This window comes from Rhinoraja longicauda, chromosome 20, assembly GCF_053455715.1.
Source record: "Rhinoraja longicauda isolate Sanriku21f chromosome 20, sRhiLon1.1, whole genome shotgun sequence".
NCBI classification, from domain to species: Eukaryota; Metazoa; Chordata; class Chondrichthyes; order Rajiformes; family Arhynchobatidae; genus Rhinoraja; species Rhinoraja longicauda.
In genome coordinates this window covers 22,221,674-22,242,741 of record NC_135972.1, presented here as the reverse complement: position 1 = coordinate 22,242,741, position 21,068 = coordinate 22,221,674, and the positions used below count along the sequence as shown (strand labels likewise).

General features: G+C 42.4%; 1 protein-coding gene across 4 annotated transcripts in view; it reads left to right on the top strand.

Moving 5' to 3' along the window:
* cep290 (centrosomal protein 290) overlaps positions 1-21,068 on the top strand; it is an 86,407-nt gene that overhangs the window by 53,317 nt on the left and 12,022 nt on the right. For 2 of the 4 annotated variants that reach the window (XM_078417193.1, XM_078417192.1), the window contains exons 34-46: positions 5-139; positions 541-810; positions 2,890-2,997; positions 4,666-4,865; positions 7,190-7,403; positions 8,401-8,538; positions 9,043-9,264; positions 10,149-10,280; positions 14,123-14,268; positions 15,868-16,023; positions 17,509-17,632; positions 18,833-19,375; positions 19,663-19,797. In XM_078417193.1, the coding sequence (XP_078273319.1) occupies positions 5-139; positions 541-810; positions 2,890-2,997; positions 4,666-4,865; positions 7,190-7,403; positions 8,401-8,538; positions 9,043-9,264; positions 10,149-10,280; positions 14,123-14,268; positions 15,868-16,023; positions 17,509-17,632; positions 18,833-19,375; positions 19,663-19,797 (2,523 nt within the window). The remainder of the gene's footprint in view (positions 1-4; positions 140-540; positions 811-2,889; positions 2,998-4,665; positions 4,866-7,189; positions 7,404-8,400; positions 8,539-9,042; positions 9,265-10,148; positions 10,281-14,122; positions 14,269-15,867; positions 16,024-17,508; positions 17,633-18,832; positions 19,376-19,662; positions 19,798-21,068) is intronic. The other 2 variants (XM_078417195.1, XM_078417194.1) reach the window with 1 other exon arrangement.

The window sequence follows — 21,068 nt, the reverse complement described above, 5'->3', positions numbered from 1 at the left end:
ACAGTTCGAGGAAGCTACTGGCTCCATCCCTGACCCCAACAAGCCACTTCCAGAGCAGCTAAATGTGGCTTTACAAAGGATCCGAGAGCATGTCCACACAATTCTGGAGACCCAAGCGACCTGCAGGACCATGGAAGAGGTAAAGGGAAGGATTCAACTTAAAGAGTTTACCTTATAATATTATTAATAATGCCTACAACATACAAATGTCTTGTAATTTTACGCAGCACAGGGTTGCTACTGTAGCATGCAGTAATTTGGAACAGTTATGTGTTATGCCTTGTAGTGATAAGATGTCCCTAGTGCTTTTTTGTGATGGTGAGCAGTGGTGCGTTGTGCCAGCACCTCTAAGTTTAAAAATTAGATTAATGTTCAGCAGCCCATAGCATTGTTATATACATACCAGCAACATTTTGTCAACAGACGAGTCTCAGCCCGGTCACTCCCTCTTCTTCCCTCACATCAATTTTTGCACTTTGCTGAACAGGTATTAAATAATATGTTCAATCTGAAGTAATGGACACTTTTTTTCCTTCACAGAAACTTAAAGAGAAGGAGGCATCACTGTGGAAGGCTGAGCAGAATGTGCTGTCCAGAGATCAAGTTATAAATGAGTTACGGCTACGTCTCCCTGCTACTGTTGAGCGAGAGAAGCTGATTGCAGACTTCAGTGCTAAGAAAGAGGGTGATGGGGAAAGCAGGAAGGCCCTGAAGGTTGCTCATCAGACCATCATGAACCTACAGGCTAGACTGGATCAGAAGGAGGAAGTTGTACAGAAATACCAGCAGTTGTTAACAAGAGCACATCAGGTCAGTGAACTTGTATTGCAAGTGTAAGAGAGAATTTGCAGTTATATGTAGGAAGGAACTGCAGATGCTGGTTTACACCAGGAGAGGCACAAAATGTTAGAGTAACTCAACAGGACAGGCAGCATCTCTGGAGAGAAGGAATAATAATAATAATAATAATACATTTTATTTATATAGCGCTTTTCATATACTCAAAGACGCTTTACAGAGATTTTGAGAACATAGGGAAATTAATAAATAGATAAATAAGTAAATAAATAAATGAACAGAGAAAGGAGACAGTAGGTGAGGTGACCTTCAGTGGTTGAAGGCAGTACTGAACAGGTGAGACTTCAGCGATGTTTTGAATGTGGTGAGTGTGGGGGAGTCTCTAACGGTTTGGGGTAGTGAGTTCCATAGGGTGGGAGCAGCGATGGAGAAAGCCCTGTCCCCCCAGGATCTGAGTTTAGTCCGGATGTGGGGGGATAGGAGATTGGCAGCGGCAGAGCGGAGGGTGCAGGTGGGAGTGTGCCTGTGGAGGAGGTCGGTCAGGTAGGATGGGGCCAGGTTATGGAGGGCTTTGTAGGTTATGAGGAGGATTTTGTACTGGATTCTCTGGGGGATGTGGAGCCAGTGGAGTTTATAAAGGACGGGGGTGATATGGTCACGGATCGAGGTGTGTGTGAGTAGACGGGCAGCGGAGTTTTGAATGTATTGAAGTTTATTGATGATTTTTGAGGGTGCGCCATAGAGGAGGCTGTTGCAGTAGTCCAGACGGGAGGTGATGAAGGCGTGGATGAGGGTTTCTGCAGCTGTGGAGGAGAGGGATGGACGGAGACGGGCAATGTTTTTGAGGTGGAAGAAGGCTGTCTTTGTGATGTGTTTGATGTGTTTGTCGAAGGAGAGGGTTTGATCAAGGATGATTCCAAGATTCCGGATGTGAGGTGAGGTGGATACTGGGAGACCATCAATGTTGAGGATGAAGTTTTGGGTGGATTTGGTGAGCATTTTTGGACCAATGATGATGATTTCAGATTTGTTGCAATTGAGTTTGAGGAAGTTTGATTGAAGCCAAGATTTTATTTCAGGGTAATGTTTCAGGTCGAGACCCTTCTTCAGACTGAGAGCTGGGAGAAGGAAACGTAGAGATAAGGAAGTGTAAGGTGTGAGAATGAGACATCAAAGGATGAGGTTCAAGGAAAATGTAGAATAGGTCATTGTTGGCTAGGAGAAGATTAGGAATGGGTAATGTTTCAGGTCGAGACTGAGCAGGGAAACACAAAGCTAAATCCTGGAACTCCCTACCTAGCAACATTGAGGGAATATCTTCAGTTTACAGACTGCAGTGATTCAAGAAGGTAATAAATCAGCATCTTCTGACAGGCAATTAGGGATAAATGTTAACCTTGCCAATGACCCTGACATCCCAAGTATGAATAGAGAAGAAAGGAAATGTCCTCTAGTTTGTGAGTACAAATCATTATATAAATTTAGAAATTAACACCAGATCAGCAAACATTTCTTTGGATGGCAAAACACAAAGTGATGGAATTAGATTGGAGGGCCAAGTCGCATCTGTGGGAGAATAGATGCACGTATCAGGTTGCAATCTTTCTTCAGACTGAAGAAGGATCCCAACTCGAAACATCACGTTTCCATTTCCCTCCACAGAGGCTGCCTGTCCCGCTGAGATTCTCCATCACTTTGTGTTTTTTGCTCAAGACTCCACCATCTGCAGTTCTTTGTATCTCAATTTCTTCAGACAGAATGCTCTATAACTGAGAGCAATTAAGGGATTATTGCAGTTTATTAAGAGGAAAAGCCGAGTAAACATTTGAAGAATTAGTAATTTCAGGATGGTAGGAAGAGCATGGGGCATTGGTTTTAGATTTAATTTAATTTTTTTTGGTAAAAGTAAGGGAATGAGCAGTATAATTTCATTTGATTTAGAGTTCTCTGCAGAATATGAAAGCAAGTCCAACGGGAAATTGTCATAATTTCTGTGTTGGTTGTTCAAACTTTAATTAATTGAGAATCTTAATTTATAACACACACCACCAAGATGTATAGAGCTCTTAAGATTTGTTTTACATTTAACAGGACCAAGAAGAAATTGCGAAGAAACATGAAGAGGATCTTAAAGCTTTGCACCTTAAATTGGATTCATACGCAGATGCATCCTTGAACAAATTCAAAGAAGCTGCAGTGGTTACGTTTCTTTTACTTATATTCTGCATTTTATTTTGTTGGTAACTGAATGATCAGGTTTTTGTGCCAATATGTTTGTCAGATGCTATTTCTTCATTATTTTTTTTTTTTAACTCTTTTTCGTAAATACTATAGTTACTTTAGAGATGGAGCGTGGAAACAGACCCTTCAGCCCACCGAGTCTGTACCGACCAGTACACTAGCACTATCCTACACAAGAGGGACAATTTACAGTTTTACTGGAGCCAATTACCCTACAAACCTGTATATCTTTGGAGTGTGGGAGGAAACAGGAGAACCCGGAGGAAAACCCACGTGGTCACAGGGAGAACATACAAACTCCATCAGACAGCACCTGTGGTCAGGTTCAAACCCGGGTCTCTGGCGCTGTAAGGCATCAACTCTACAGCTGCATCACTATGCCGCCCTAAATAGACCAGTTTCATTTTAAAGTTATATTCTGCTTAGACTTGCCTAATAGGCAGTATGAAATTAAAATTCTGCTTTCAGTTAATTTTTAATATTTTAAGCAAAAAAACAAAATTATTGATGTTTTCTTGGAATAAGCAATAGCTTATCTTTAGATGACATCTTTAAAACTTACCAGGGTGCTTCACGTGAGACTAATAAAACAAAACATACAAAGATATTAGGACAGTGGACAAAAAACCTTTTCAGAGTGGTGGATTTTTATGCTCTAAATACACATCGTGCACTGTCCCTAGGGTTGAATGGTTACAGTGGCTGAAATGGTTGGATACTGAAGTATAATAAATAATGATCCACATACTCAGAATGTAGTTACTGAAGCATTTTCTCAGAAAATATCTTTCAATTCTGACTGATTACATCAATCCACATCTTTGGTGGTGAAAGCAGATATGATAGTGGTGTTTAAAAGGCTTTTAGATAGATGCGTGAATTTTGCAGCAATGGAGGGATATGGAGGACAGACAGGCAGAAGGGATTAGTTTAAGTAGGTATCATATTCAATGCAGACATTGTGCTGGACTGTTCTGAGTTACCCCATTAGATTCCGAAAGTTGACATTAGAAGAACTTTCAAGACTAGCTGACCAGAAGAACTGATGAAACAAATTGGGTAATAACCTTATTCAGAGTGGGGAAAAGGAATGTTGAGACAGCAGATATTTGGGAAGGGAAAGCCAGGCAGGCAACAGCTGTAGAGCAAAGTCGGCATTAACATTTTGCTCACAATGCTTCATTACTAACAATGAATGGCCTAGATAGAGTGGATGTGGAGAGGAAAAGTGGAAAAGTCTAGGACCAGAGGGCACAGCCTCAGAATAAAAGGACAGACCTTTACAATGGAAATGAGGAGTAATTTCTTCAGCCAGAGATGGTGAATCTGTGGAATTCATTACCACAGAAGGCTGTGGAGGTCAAGTCATTGGCTTTTTTTTAAAGCAGAGACTAATAGGTTCTTGATTAGTAAGGATGTCAAAAGTTGTGGGGAGAAGCCAAAAGAATAAGGATGAGAGGGAAAAATAGATCTGCCATGATCGAATGGCGGAGCAGACTCGATGGGCCGACTGGCCTAATTCTGCTCCTATGTCTTATGATCTTAGTTTGGATGTACCAAATGAAAATTGTGGGACATGGAGATTTGGGTTGAAAGGTACTGAAGCAGCAATGTGTTTTGAAACAGGAGCTATTGAAGAAACCGTCCCTTGCAGTTCCAACATCCAAGCATCTGGTGCGCTTGGCTGAGCTGGAACAGACGGTGGCAGAGCAAGACCACTCCCTGTCGACACTTGTGGACAAATTGAAAGCAACAACCACAGAGCTAGAGAAACAAAAAGATATTACGGACCTGAAAATGATGGAAAGTGAGACTGAAAGAGCAAGGTAAGCTCTCAGTTCATTTATATCACGTTGTGGTTATGCAAACATGTTTTAATACATTTTATTTTGCTGTAAAAATAATTTAAAGAATTGAATAGATGTTGAGCCAGAATAGAAAATAGCATTTCTTTATTGCAAATTAGCACAGGAAACAACACTGTCTTTGGCCCACTATGTCTGTGTTGACTATAATGCCAAGTTAAACTAATCTCCTCTGCCTGCCATATCCCTCTATTCCATGCATAACTATGTGCCTATCCAAAACCTTCTTGAACACCACCATAGTATCTGCCTTCACCACCACCTATGGCAGCACATTCTAGGCATTTAAAAAAATTTAAAAAAATTAAATTAGAGGTGCAGGAGGAGGCCATTCGGCCCTTCGAGCCAGCACCGCCATTCAATGTGATCATGGCTGATCATTCTCAATCAGTACCCCGTTCCTGCCTTCTCCCCATACCCCCTGACTCCGCTATCCTTAAGCTCTCTCTTGAATGCATTTAGAGAATCGGCCTCCACTGCCTTCTGAGGCAGAGAATTCCACAGATTCACAACTCTCTGACTGAAAAAGTTTTTCCTCATATCCGTTCTAAATGACCAACCCCTTATTCTTAAACTGTGGTCCCTTGTTCTGGACTCCCCCAACATTGGGAACATGTTTCCTGCCTTTAACGTGTCCAACCCCTTAATAATCTTATACGTTTCGATAAGATCCCCTCTCTTCCTTGAGTTATGGGAGAGAGGTCCAATGACAATGAAAGACGTGACAACCCAGAGACCCTGAAAAATATATTTTCCATTTCACGTCCAATTCGTGTTTAGTTGTTATTTATTGATTTCTGTCGTTTGAATATAGCACGTCCCTGCTCAACATTTATATTCTGTTCCGCACCATGGAGATAAATAATGTAGATACAAGGATTCGCTGCTGTAAAATAACATCCCGCTCATTCTCTATTAAAATGAGATGACCTAATAGTAGTTGTCTTTACGAATAGGAAGTGGGTTGGTTATGTGGGTTTGGGCAAGGTATTTCCATTTCTAGGAAAATCTCAAACCATAAGTATCATATCCAATTGGTATTGCAGGAAAAGACTACTTGATCCCGAGAATGGTTATTGGCAAATGTGCCCATGATGTTCAACCCAACATGTATTGGTTCATAATTGTGGAAAATGGGATTAGTGTAGAGGGACAACATGCTTGGCATGACTTTGTGCTCCAAAAGACCTATTTCTGTGACGAACACCTCCTGGACTCCTGGGACATTTAAGGAGAAACCAAGAACTGACAGTAAGGATATTTTGAGAGAATTTGCTAAAGGATGGATGGAGATTCTTGTGGAGCATAAACACCATGGAAGATCTGTGGGGTTGACACGCCTGTAAATAACATGGGCGATATGTTCAGCTTGGCCACCAAAAACTGATGTACAATGCCTACAGTATTTCTATTGATTGCAGCTGACGTAATTATATGGTGACAATATTTGGCAAACATCCAAACCATTAGTTCCCAAAACCAATTCCAAACACAGAATGTAGAGCCAAGGAACTCCAGGAGCAGAAATCATCTGTGGAACACAAAGTGCTGGAGTAATTCAGCAGCAGCTCTATAGAGGGCATGGTTAGGTGACGTTTCAGGTCTGAAGATCAGTCCCGTCCCAAAATGTTGCTTATCCATGATCTCCAGATATGCTCCCTAATCCACTGAGTTACTCCACCACTTTGTGTTCAATCCAAACAAAGAATGTTGTTCTTCTTTTAGGCAGTCCCTTGGGATCTCAGATGACTTGCATCCACACTAGTTTTATAGGTTAATGAGGTGACTGACGAGGCCAATGTGAGAACCGTGTACATCCCCAAAGATGGGGCAGGAGGTGCCTGAAGGCAGCCGGATTGATGAGGTGGTGTACTCCTTCCACCATTTACTTAGGGCCTCTACATGGACTTCACCACTGAGCAGTCATGGGCCAAGGCTTTCCAAAGTCAGAGGGGATGTTGTATTGTTTTCTCCCCAGAAGGCTCCTAATCGTTTCCTCTGTCGATGTGGTCACTTCTTCACATGACGGACTTTGGAGTAGAGTGCAGTTAGACTGAGGGCCATCACAATGCTAGAGTAGATCTAAGACCGCACTTCACAACACATTGTTTTGACAACTTGTCAACACAAACAGGCTGCAATAGACAGGAAGACACAGTGCTGGAGTAACTCAGTGGGTCAGGCAGCATCCTTGGAGATCATGGATAGGTGACATTTCGGGTTGGGGTCCTTCTTCAGACTCTTCAGGACCATCAAACAACACCATTTTAATCTTTTACTTCAAGGCTTGAAGAAATGCATGCTGCTGAGCTAAAGGAGTTCCACAATGAAGCAAATGAACTGAGGAGCACCAATTTGGATATGGCCAAAGAAGTACAGTACCTGGAAACAGAGCTGGAAGCCCAGAAACAAGCAAACACAAGAGCACCCACCAGCACCATGAAGAACTTGGTGGAAAGGCTCAAAGGTCAACTTGCCTTAAAGGAGAAACAGCAAAAGGTAGATATTATATAATGTGAATGAGCAAAGTGTATGTTTGTACTTTAATTGACTGAACTTTTTAACTGTCTTACTTTGCAGGCACCTGGATGGAAGTAGTCATTTAACAAATTCCTTTGCTCTGGGCTGAAGTCCCAATTTTAGTTTCCTAAAAATAGGCTTGATCACAAGGTAATAGTGTGGGGGCAGCACAGTGGCGTAGCTGGTAAGGCCGCTACCTCACGGTGCCAGTCCTGAGTTTGATCCTCACCTCGACAGTTGTCTATGTGGAGTTTGTACATTCTCCCTGTGACCACGTGGGGTTTCTCTGGGAGCTCTGGTTTCCTCCCACATCCCAAAAACATGTAGGTTGCTTGACTTCTATTTAAAAAAATTGCCCTAATGTGTAGGCAGTGGGATAACGTAGAACTAGTGTACAGGTGATCGAAGGTCAGCGTGGACTCGGAGAGCTGAAGGGCCTGTTTCCATGCTGTATCTCTAAACTAAACTAAAAATAATGTTAAGAGCACATTCCTCTACTGAGATCAAACCTCTGCTCCAGAGTCCCATTTGTATAAACTTGTCTAAAATCAAAAGCTCTCTTCTTGTGGAGAGCTAATTGATTATTTCCTGCTTTAGCTCAAACTGTCTGACTATTCACACCATTTTCTCTTATCCCCGCATCTGCCTATATTGCACATAGGACACTGAACGTATTCAATTACTGTCAAGATAAATCATAAATGCACAGCTTAAGATATATTATGCACTGTAATTATTTTGTGCTGTTCAATATTTACTGATTTACGAGTTCCACAAGTTTCAGAGAAAATTAGTTGTTAGGATTGTGGGAATTTTTACAACTGGAACCTGTTACAGTTTGACCTTTTACTGTCTACAGCATGTCCTTTACATGATGCAATTAAACAATCTAAGCTTGAAAGCTATCTACAGTAAAACACCCTCTCATGGTCTTCACGGAGAATAGATTTTCTTTTCTGATTCCCATTCTCTCCAGGCTCTGAGCAAAGCGCTGCTGGACCTTCGGGCTGAGATGACTTCTCATGCAGAACAGCAAATTATACACCAGGCCGCACAAAAAGAGGGACAGATCAATGTGCAGCAGATAGTCGATAAACATACTAAGGAGTTGAGGGTAAGCCTTTTCTAAATAAAACCCAAGATCCCGATCACTGTTAAACTCTACTGCTTTGCTTTTTTTTTTAAATTCAAACTTCATCAATTAACCTGTTTTAACTTGAAAGAACACAAAGTGTTGGAGTAACTCAGCAGGTCAGAGAGCATCTCTGGAGAACGTGGATAGGTGACGTTTCGGGTTGGGAGCCTTCTTCAGATTGATTGTCCCATCTTGACCCAAAATGGCGCCTATCCGTGGTCTCCAGAGGTGCTGCTTGACCACCTGAGTTAGTCCAGCACTTTGTGTACTTTAGTGTAAACCAGTATCTGTAGTTCCTTGTGTCTCCATTATAGCCTGAATATATTGACTGAAAAAATCCCCAATTTTTATATTATGTCCAAGAATATCTTCAACTGTCAGAAGTGTTGTTGATGCTTTTTCCTTTTAACTGTCTATTAGTTTGGCTGCTCCCAATGGACTTAACATGAGCTTAAAATTGCTTGTGCTTTCAACTAACTTCAGGCACGTGTCGAAGAGTTAATGGAACAACTTGGAGCGGCCAAAGACAACATGAAATCACGCAAAACTAAAGAGGTAGCCACATCAGCTGAAGTAGAATCTTTAAACGGAGAGCTTCATAAAAAACAAAGAGTTTTGAACAAGCTGCAAGCGGAAAAAGAAGAGTTGGAGAAAGAGAATGGAGAACTGAAGAAAAGAATTAAGAGGCTATCCAGCAGCTTGCAGGTACAAATATTAATGTTTCTCATTTCCCAATAACTGTGGTTCATTTAGTGACAGCTGTGCTTCACAATCCAAAGATTGTGGGTTCAAATGGAGAATTGAGATTCTAAAAAATTAATTTCATTGTTTTATTGTTTGTTATCCACTTAGTGCTGTGTTTACAGATTTGTTATGTGCTGCTTCAAGAAAAAATGTTATCGTTCTGTTTTGGTTTCCATTTGGGTTGCGCTCCTCTCTTCCAGCTTTCTCCACCACCACTGCCCCCCCCCCCAACATAATCAGTCTGAAGGATCCCAACCTGAAACGTGACCAATCCATGTTCTCTAGAGATGCTGCCTGACCCGCTGAGCAACTCCAGCATTGTGTCTTCCTGTCTATTGCAGCCTGTTTGTGTCGACAAGTTGTCCTCTTCCGAAATGGTGTCAGAGATTTCTAGAGTTAAAAATGGCAAACATGACAAAGCAAAACATTATTACTTGAGTAAGCAAGGTGTAGAAGTCTTATTCTGCACTGTGTTACCACCAACACACATTCTGTGAATCTGGAAATCTTCCATGTTTGGTATGTTAGACTTGCTGGTACAGCATGGAAACAGGCCCTTCAGCCCAACGAGTCCACACCGACCAGTAATCACCCCGTACACTAGCACTATCCTACCCACTGGGGACTTTTTACAGAAGCCAAATAACCTACAAACCGATATGTCTTTGGAGCGTGAGGAAAAAACAGAGTATCCGGAGAAAACCCATGCCATCACAGGGAGAAGATACAATCTCCGTACAGTCAGCACCCATAGTCAGGATCGAACCCGGGTGCTGTTAGGCAGCAACTCTACCGCTGCACCACTGTGCTGCCCTAAATGTTCAAACCTTCTTGTTATATTTCAGACCAAGGCAGAGGCTGACAATAATCAGACCATAATAGATGAATTACAGAGAAAGATTAAAAGACTGGAGATTGAACTGGACAAGAAGGTGACTTCTGAGCAAATTGAAAGAAAAGTTTTGAAAGAAGACAAGGTATGGATTCCCAGCCACAGCTCATTTAACACCAAAAGACCACCACATGTTCCACTGCATAATAAATGAATAATTTATTTTGTTTATTATCCTGATAATGCAGGTAGACATAAAATGTTGGAGTAACTCAGCGGGACAGGCAGCATCTCTGGAGAGAAGGAATGAGTGACGTTGCTGATCGAGACCCTTCTTCAGACTTCTTCTTGAACCTGAAGAAGGGTCTCGACCCAAAACGTCACCCATTCCTTCTCTCCAGAGATGCTGCCTGTCCCGCTGAGTTACTCCAACATTTTGTGTGTACCTTCGATTTAAACCAGCGTCTTCAGCTCTTTCCTACACATCCTGATAATGCAGAATAGTTTATCTAGCAAATATAATGTTACAGGATTTCATCCAGCACACATTTGCTTTGGGGTAAATTAAGCTTAGATTTGCTTTATTGGTGCATGGATAGGGTAGATGGTCAGAACCTTTCTCCCAGGCAGGAAAAAAATATCAAAGCTCAAGGGCGTAGCTTTAAAGTGAGAGGGGCAAAGTTTAAAGGAGATTTGCTGGACAAGTTTTTTACACAGAGAGCGGAGGATGCCTGGAACACCATGCCAGGGATAGTGGTGGAGGCAGATACGATCGTGGCATTTGAGAGGCTTTTGAATAGGCATGTGAATATGCATGGAATGGAGGGATATGGATCTTGTCCAGGCAGAGGAGATTAGTTCAACTTGGCATTATGGCATAACTATGGCATTATAACTTGGCACATGGATATGCAGGGAATACATAGAACATTACAGCATGAGAACAGGCCCTTCGGCCCACAGTGTCAGTGCTGAACATAATGCCAAGACAATCTCTTATCTGCCTGCGCATAATCTATATCCCTCCTTTCCCTGCATACCCATATGTATCTAATAGAGCAGATCGAGCCTTGTGTGAAGACTGATTTGTAACACAAAACACAGTGAGAAGAGGGGGGGGAAACCTATCAGAAAAGAAAATAGGCTCAGCAAGCACACTTGGTTACCAAGATGTCACTTTAAGATGTTACGCGTTTTGGTGTCGAATTTAATGAACTGTTAAAAAACAAAAATAATGATTGGACTCCACTGTAGTAACATTTTCCTCTTTTTACTTTTGCCTGCAATACAAAGGTAGTTTGTGTGACATTACTGAAGAAAAGCAAGGTTCAAACAGCTATTGTTGGATGATAATTTGATTGGTTTCTGTAAGGGACCAATGGCCTTGACTCACGTTGTCATGGTAACTAAATACACAGTCAACAAAAATGAATGTGCTTCCACTGCAGGTCCTTTTGATCACGTTAACTTTCTGCTTGGGGCTGCGTTCCTTAAGTCAAAATTACAAATAGAGACTGTTTAAAAAAAAAAAATTTGACTTCCTCTGCATAGCAGCCAGGTATTGTACGGTGAATTTCTTTTATTATCACTTTCCGGTCTTGCTCATGTGTAGCAAGGAATTTATCCAGAAATTAAGATGGCTTTAAAATTGTAAACTCATTTATGGTGCAGATACTGTGGAAAACTCACAGTGAGTTCACCATGTTCCCCATAGCCTGAGCTGTAGGGAGAAGTTGGGGCAGGTGAGGACTTTATTCCTTGGAGCGCAGACGGCTGAGGGGTGATCTTAAGGGGAATAGATAGAGTAGATTCACAGAATCTTTTACCCAGAGTAGGGGAATAATGAAGCAGACATAGGTGTAAGGTGAGAGGGGAAAGATCTAATTGGAACCTGAGGGACAACTTTTTCACACAGAGTGGTGGGTATATGGAACGAACTGCCAGAGGAGGTAGTTGAAGCAGGTACTGCAAGAACATTTAAAAGAAATTAGGACAGGTACATGGATAGGAAAGGTTTAGAGGGATACAGGCCAAATGTTGACAGGTGGGACTAGCACAGATTGGGCAGTTTGGTTGGCATGGGCAAGTTGGACCAAAGGAACTGTTTCTGTGTTGTATGACTCTATTGGCAGGTAAATACGCCTACCAGATTGTGGCATGGAAAAAACAACTTTAGGTTTTAATTTGCCACAAACTCTAATAATATTACAGTTTTGCAATCAGCCTCGACAAAATTCAGAAAGTCACCATCCCATTGGAATGAAATAGCTGGGTTAGTTTAATTATAAGAATGAATCTTGTTGCATCCATTTCAAGTTGGTAATTCATCTCTGAGGGACCCGCTTAATGTCCCTACAAGAGAACAACTGAAACTGCATCCTTGTCGTAGTTTGGTGGTAGATTGTTCCTGGAGATTTCCTAAATTGATTTTCTTTTTTGGCTTTCTCTCCCGGCTCTCAATCCTGTCTTCCTATCTCACCCTCAATCTGAATCCAAATTTTTACTGGTTACCCTTGTTTCCTTCTCCGTTCTTCCACTGTTTCCATTGGGTTTAATCTTTCACAGGTCTCTTACGCCCTTTTCACTTGATCTTCAATTCCATTGCAATGTCATGTGATCAGAGGGATGAGGAATATAATCCTTTTTTATGGTGATGCAAAGGGCGGCGTGGTAGCACAGCGGTAAAGACGCTGCCTTGCAGCCGCCAGAGACCCGGTTCAAACCTGACTACAGGTGCTGTCTGTACGGAGTTTTTACATTCTCCCCGTGACCACGTGGGTTTTCCCCGGGTGCTCCAGTTTCCTCCCACATTCTAAAGACGTACAGGTGTGTATGTTAATTGCGTTGTTAAAAATTGCACAATGTCCCTAGCGTGTAGGATAGTGCTAGTATACGGGGATTGCTGTTCAGCGCGGAATCGATTGGCCGAAGAGCCTGTTTCCACGCTGTATCTAAACAATACATGCATCCATGGTATTACCTACAGTAACCCTTTTGTGATTTCCATTATCTCATGTTATCTGCTTTCTTTGTTGCTAGACTTACTAGATTTATTCAAATGTCTTCCATTTATGACCACTATTCTGGTCTCCCTACATATAGAAACATCTGTCCATTTGCCATCAAAGGCCTTTGTAACTTTCATCTCTATCCATATCAGACCGCAGTTTTTCAGAGATATGCACAGATTAGTTTTTAGAGGTACATAGCCTGGCAATCTTACTTTAGACTTTAGAGATACAGCACAGAAACAGGCCCTTCTGCCCACTAGGTCCGCGCCGACCAGCAATCATCCTGTACGCTAGCGCTATCCTACACTAGGAACAATTTACAATTTACAGAAGCTAATTTACCTACAAACTTGTACATCTTTGGAGCGTGGGAGGAAACCGGACCACCCGGAGAAAACCCATGTGGTCGCAGGGAGAACGTACAAACTCCACACAGACAGCACCTGAGGTCAGGTTCGAACCCGAGTCTCTGGCGCTGTAAGGGAGCAACTCTACCGCTGCGCCACTCTGCCACTCATTGAATGAACGGGAGCCACCACATGTAAAGCTGAGAGGAACGATCTTTCTCACTTGACTGAGTCCAGCCATGGCCCCATTTCCTCATACCTAAGTGATTGACTTTTCCTGACGATTGATATAACCTGTGCTGCATGAACAGTGCTTCTCCTCACAATACAAAGGCAGTCCAGAACAAGGGGCCACAGTTTAAGAATAAGGGGTAGGCCATTTAGAACTGAGATGAGGAAAAACTTTTTCAGTCAGAGTTGTGAATCTGTGGAATTCTCTGCCTCTGAATGCATTCAAGAGAGAGCTAGATAGAGCTCGTAAGGATAGCGGAGTCAGCGGGTATGGGGAGAAGGCAGGAACGGGGTACTGATTGAGAATGATCAGCCATGATCACATTGAATGGCGGTGCTGGCTCGAAGGGCCGAATGGCCTCCTGCACCTATTGTCCATTGTCTATTGTCTAATACAGACGTCCAAAGAGGAAATCGTGAGGTGGGAAGAAGGCAAAAAGTGGCAGTCCAGACTGGAAGCAACAAAGAACAAGCTGAAAGAAAAAGAGAAGGAGCTGGAAGTTCTGACCAAACAAGTCACCACACTAAAGGAATTGTATGCAAAGTAAGATTTTAATTTTAATTTTGTGCGTTGTTTCTCATAATGTGACCTGTGATCTTTTTATTTACTCTTGTTTAATTATCTGGTAGGATTGCACCAAAGTACACTTCACCCAGCATGCATACCCATCACCAAGCGTCAACAAAACAGAACATTTATCTGATCAAAAAACTAAGAGCTTTAATAGAGGACCTTCTAAGAAAAGCTAATTACTAAGTTTAGTTTTATTATTGTCACATGAATCGAGGTACAGTGGAAAAACTTTGTTTTGCATGACATCCAAACAGATGAGATATACCATTCATAGATACAATCAGTTCAAACTCGGTACAATAGATAGAGCAAAGGGGGCGATACAGAGTGCATCCAATGGGAGTGAAAAATAGTGAGTACGAAAATAAGGTCAAGAAATTTCTCACACATTGAACTCAATGCATTTTCTGTAAATGTTCTTTTATGCTTCCAGTTAGATAGGATGGTTATATGTTAAATTTTCAAACCATAAACTATTTGGTGACATTTTCTATTACTTTTCCATCAATTATCTTGCTGCTTCGTTATTTTAGTTTTGTGCAGTTTAGTTTGGAGATGCAGCATGGAAACAGGCCCTTTGGCCCACCAAGTCCACGCTGACCAGCAATGCCCATACACCAGCACTATCCCACACACTAGAGACAATTTACATTATTTTACCGAAGCCAATTAACCTACAAACCAGCACGTGTATGGAGCTTGCGAGGAAACTAGAGCACCCGCAGAAAACTCATGTCACAGCGGGGAGAACGTAGAAACTTCACACAGACAGCACCCGTAGTCAGGATCGAACCCGTGTCTCTGGCACTGTGAGGCAGCGACTCTACTGCCGTGCCACCTTGCTTAAATGCCCACACAGGTTTATTTCTGAAAGCTATGTCTGAGATTATTTGTAATTTCTTCCAGCTAAACAATAACAGGAATTAAAGTCAACCTCTCGAGTTCGCACCAGCATCTCTCGTCTTCTGAATGCAGTCGCCCCTCTGGGCTGCACAGGCTGGTGCTTAGCATAATGTAATGAAAAGGTACTGCAGATGTTGGTTTATACCAAAGATAAACACAAAATGCAATAAAGAGTAAAGTGATCCTTCGTGAAGCAATTTATGTCTATCTCTGGTACTTAAAATCCTAGACTTCACTTGATTCCTGAGATGGCCTTTAGTTTATTGTCACATAATAAACTACAGTGAAAAGCTCTAAATCTCACTTCTGATTGTATTCCAAGCACCCATCTGTAGACCGATGTTCATTTTTGAATTGCCATTCTTGGCACTACGGACTTTGAGCTTTGTTTTGTTTTGTTTTGCACCAATATTGTTTTTATTTATTGAACATTTCTTGTTTATTATGTTATCAAATGAGTATGGTATTTACGCTGCTGCAATTAAGAATCTGATTGTTCCGTTTTGGTACATATGACAATAAAATACTCCTGACTCTTCCCTAGCAGTTTTGTACCTTTGGTACCTTTAATAATTGTGACAGCAGGAAGAAGGTTTCACAGCAAGTAGTGTACCCCGAACATGATGTTCAGTAACATATGGATGTAATAAATGTGCTCAATTGCAGAGTTGACCAGGAAAAGGTATATTTACAGAGAAAGCTGAAAGCTCGCGGGATTACAGCGGACCAGGTAATAGGTGTCAGAACTATGGACTGTAATAGAGAGATTGAAGATTTAAGGAGAAAGAATATGGAGCTTCAAGATCAGATGGCAAGCATGAGGTGAATAAGATACATCATTTTCAATGTATGTCAATAGATCCAGATACTTTTCCTTCTTTCCTTTGCTTAATTACAGTTTGATATGCTACCATCTCCTCATTGGTCCTTTCCTTTGTAAATGTATTGGTGTTCATTTTGTATATATACTGAATAAAACAGACTGAAAATCCAAATCCTTTCTTCCGAAGAACTCCAGCCGGTGAATGGTAACTTTGGTTGGCTTCAAGCTGTTTCCGAGGGCATTGTAAAGGCCTAGAGCAGTCAGTCACATCGGAGATGTTCCCAACTTCTGAATGACCAAGGGTGGGGTTGCTGAGACTGGGATTGCCCATGTCCTCATCCCCCACAGAATCAGGAAGCTGTAAAAACAGGCATACTGCTCCATTAAATGCAGGTAATGGAGCCCACAAGAATATATGGAGCTAAAGTTCCCAAGCCCTACCTAGAAAGTAATAAGTTAGTACATGTAAAGTCCAGTTGTAAGTTGATGGAGACACAAGGAACTGCGGATACTGGTTTACAAATGAAGACACCAAATTCTGGAGCAACTCAGCTCACATGTCACACAGCATCTCTGGAGAAAATGGATAGGTGGCGTTTATGGTTGGGGCCCATCTACAGCACCCGTGGTCAGGATCTGCTGCACCCAGTCCTGACAGCCCCATCCATTTTATTTAAATACACCTAAGTTCTCAAACCCAGTAGGTTTCTTGGCCAGGGTCTCGGGTGGGGCATTCATAAGAACATAACAAATAGAAGCAGGAGTGGACCATGTGGCCCATTGCATCTGCTCCACCATTCAATAAGATCTTGGCTGATTTTTTACCATAACACCTTTTTTTTCCTGCACCAGCCCCATATTATGTCCTTAATGTCTTAAAATCTCTCAATCTCTGTTTTAAATGTGCACAGCAACTGAGGCTCCATAGCCATCTTGAGGCAAGTATTCTAAGATTTGGTACATCGGAATCCATTCCTGTCCTCGGGTACTTTCTCTGTGGAGTACAGCTGATCTCCAGATTTCGTCCCCCATCTCAAAAGATGTGTGAATCAAACATTTTCAAAGCGTCATATAACATGGAACAGTACAGCACAGGAACGGGCCCTTTGGCCCACAATGTTTGTTCCGAACGTCAAACTGATTTCATTTGCCTGTACGTGATCCATGTGCTTCTATTCCCTGCACTTTAATGTCTCTATCTAAAAGTCCCTTAAACACCACTATCATATCTGCCTCTGCCACCATCCCAGGCAACGCGTTCCAGGGCCCCACTTCTCCCTGCGTAAAATAAAATTGCCCCGCACATCTTTAAAATGTTCCCCTCTCACCTTCTAGTGTTGGCCATTTCCACCTTGGGGAAAAAGGTTCTGACTGTCTACCGTATCTACTATGCCTCTCATAATTTTATGTTATTGGATGACGTTGAGGATTTTTTAAATTCCATCTTCATAAAGATCCATTTATCATGTGTTATTTTGTCTAAGGCAACAACAAGCTTTACCAAGGGACTCGGTGGTAGAAGATTTAACATTGAAGAATCGTTACTTGCATGAAAAGATACAAGCTTTGGAAAGACAGCTGTCAGCAAGCACTTTATCCAGACCATCGGTATGTAATTGATTTAATATTTTAAGAACAGTACCCAATAAAATTTCTCTCCCGAGATGCTGCCTGACCTGCTGAGTTACTCCAGCATTTTGTGAATAAATCGATTTGTACCAGCATCTGCAGTTATTTTCTTATACCAATAAAATTTAGTTACCTTTAGACTTTAGAGATACAATGTAGAAACAGGACCATTGGCCGACCGATTCCGCGCCGATCAGAGCCGATTAGCACTATCCCACACGCTAGCGACAATTTAGAATTTTACCAAAGCCAATTCACTTACAAATCTGCACGTCTTTGGAGTGTGCGAAGAAACCTTTCTTTCAATTTATTTCAATCCCAAAACCCAACAAGTTCGAAAGAAAAAATGCAAATAATCCATTTTAAGTTTTCACATTGATATAAAAACGAAATAATTAGAAATGCGACTTCTTCTTTACTTTAGACTATTACTTTAGATTTTAGAGATACAGCGTGGAAACAGGCCCTTCGGCCCACTGAGTCCGTGCCGACCAGCGATCACCCCATACACTAACACTATCCTAGGCACTAGGGGCAATTTATAATTTTACCAAAGCCAATTAACCTGCAAAACTGTATGTGTTTGGATTGTGGGAGGAAACTGAAGCACCCAGAGAAAATCCACATGGTCACAGGGAGAACGTTCAAACGCCTTTCAGACAGCACCCGTAGCCAGGATGGAACCCGGGTCTCTGGCGCTGTAAGGCAGCAACTCTACCGCTGCGCCACTCTGCCGCCCATACTCTCTAAAACTTTTGGATTCGTTTTTGCAATCTAGAAATTGAGTTGAGTTTAGTTTATTGTCACGTGTACTGAAGTACAGTGAAATGTTTTTGTTGCATGCTAACCAGTCAGCGGAAAGACAATATATGATTACAATTGAGCCATTCATAGTGTACAGATACATGATAAAGGGAATAACATGAATAATGTTTAGTGCAAGATATGGTCCAGTAAACTCTATCTTGCACTAAACGTTATTCACATTATTCCCTTTATCATAAAGTGGTGACAGTACAATTGAGGTTTAGAATGTGGTTTGCAAATATGCTAAATGGAAATTATGTCTTTAGTGCACTGTTCTCTGTATTATCTTTCATCCACTTTTCTTTCTCTGTGCCTGTCCCTTTTCCTCGTATACTACAATACTACACGACCTCTCTTTGTACACGTGTACAGTCCATACAGACTTTGGATCCTCGTGTACACGATGCATCTGCCCTCACTTCACAACGAGTGAGCACTGACAAAAAGCCAACCATGCGAAGCAGTCCGAAAGCAACATCCCGTCTGCGGAAGAGCAATTGGATTTGCGACCCGCCGGAAAACGCAACCTCCGCAGATGGGAATGCTGAACAAGGCAGTGGAAACGATGATAGCGGGCTGCCTTCAGCTTTGACAACGGAGGATGCGTGCACCGACATCCAGGTGGAACAGCCTCCCACCGGCGACGCAGCGACTGGGGACAAAGTGAACGGGGAAGAACCCTCGGGCGCGGAAGAGATTGAAGCAGCAGAACGGCAAGCTGACACCAACTTGGGTGGAGAGACGGAGCAGTCAGGAATAAGTGATCCTTCCTGGGATACAAGGAGTGGCGAGGAGAGCACAAGAAGTGCCAGTGAACTGGGGCCTGGAACGGGGGATGAAGCGGATCCGGCAACAGCGGAAGAACAGGGAGGATCGCAGTGCGAGAAGCACAGGATCTCTGAACATCAGCTTCAGGTTGTCCGCCCATAAACCTAGCAGAAAGAACCTCCTTCACCCTACCCCTAAATAAGCAGTAGGCAGTAAATTATTCTTAAATGCTCAATTAGCAAAGCTTTTCAGAAATGTAGATCAATAGTGCAAATCTCTCTCAAGTAAATTCTGATCTTAACCTTTCCTGCAAATATGTCCCTCCACCTTTTAGATTTGTAACAATGGCTTGAACGCAAAAGAGCTTTTCTGTGCAGCGTTGCATGTGGAAAAATCCACATTTTTTTGACAGTCTGTTTTATTATTCCTCTCAGACCTCTGGAATTGGATCTGATGTTTCATCTCAAAAGGAACAGCAGCTTCAGAAGGAGAACCTTGGTCTGTCAGCAGATAACATAGAATTGCGGTTTCAACTAGAGCAAGCCAACAAGGATTTGCCACGATTAAGGGTAAGCTTTGGATGAGCAGATAATGTTCACTGCGGGATGTGCAGGGAAATATTGTGGGTCTTTTAAAATTACTCCCAATGTAATCCAATGTATATGTAGGAAGGAACTACAGATGCTGGTTTACACCGAAGATAGGCACAAAATGTCAGACTAACTCAGCGAGTCAGGCAGCATTTCTGGAGAAAAGGAATAGGTGACGTTTCAGGTCAAAACCCATGTGCAGACTGAAAGTTAGGGGAGAGGGAAAGAGTTTACCTTTCCTCTGAATCTCAGTCTGAAGAAGGATCTCGGCCCGAAACGTCACCTATCCTTTTCCTCCAGAGATGCTGCCTGACCCGCTAAGTTACTCCAGCACTTTTTGTCTATACCTATATATGTTCACTTGGCTTGGAACATTTGGAAATGTAGTTTAGTTGAGAGATACAGCCCGGAAACAGGCCTTTCGGCCCACTAGATCCACACTGACCAGTGATCCCCCACACACTAGCATTGTCCTACACATTAGGGGCAGTTTACAATTTTACTGAAGCCAATCAGCCAACAAACCTGTAAGTCTTTAGAATCTGGGAGGAAACCAGAGCACCCGGAGAAAACCCACACGGTGACGGGTAGAACGTACAAACTCTGGACAGACAGCACCCCTGGTCATGATCAAACCTGGGTCTCTGGCGCAGTAAGGCAGCAACTCTACCACTGCGCCATTGTGTCTCACTGCGCGTAAAGACCATTGTGTTCCTCAGTCGAGGTCTCCCATTTAATAAGATTGTGACTGATCTTTTACCTCAGTGGCACCTTTCCCGTGTTAACCCCATGAACCTTGACTGTTCCTCAGACTTAGATTGGTCCTCACTATAACATTGTGGGAGCCCACAGACAGACGTGTCAGAATTGGATGGAGAGTTAAAGTGGCAGGAACAGAGACTTGAGATACAGCACAGAAACGGGCCCTTCGGCCCACTGAGTCCGTGCTGGCCAGTGATCACCGCGTACACTAACACTATCCTACACACTAGGGACAATTTTACTAAAGCCAATCAGCCTACAAACCTGTACGTCTTCAGAGTGTGGGAAGAAACTGGAGCACCTGGAGAAAACCCACGCGGTCACAGGGAGAACGTACAAACACCGTACCTACAGCACCCTTGGTCAGGATCGAACCCGGGTCTCTGGCGCTGTAAGGCAGACTGCTGTGGTATTACTGCTATTTGGCAATAGTTGCATTCCTAGGAAACCTCGTGTTATTGAAATGTAATAACAAGAAACTTCAGATT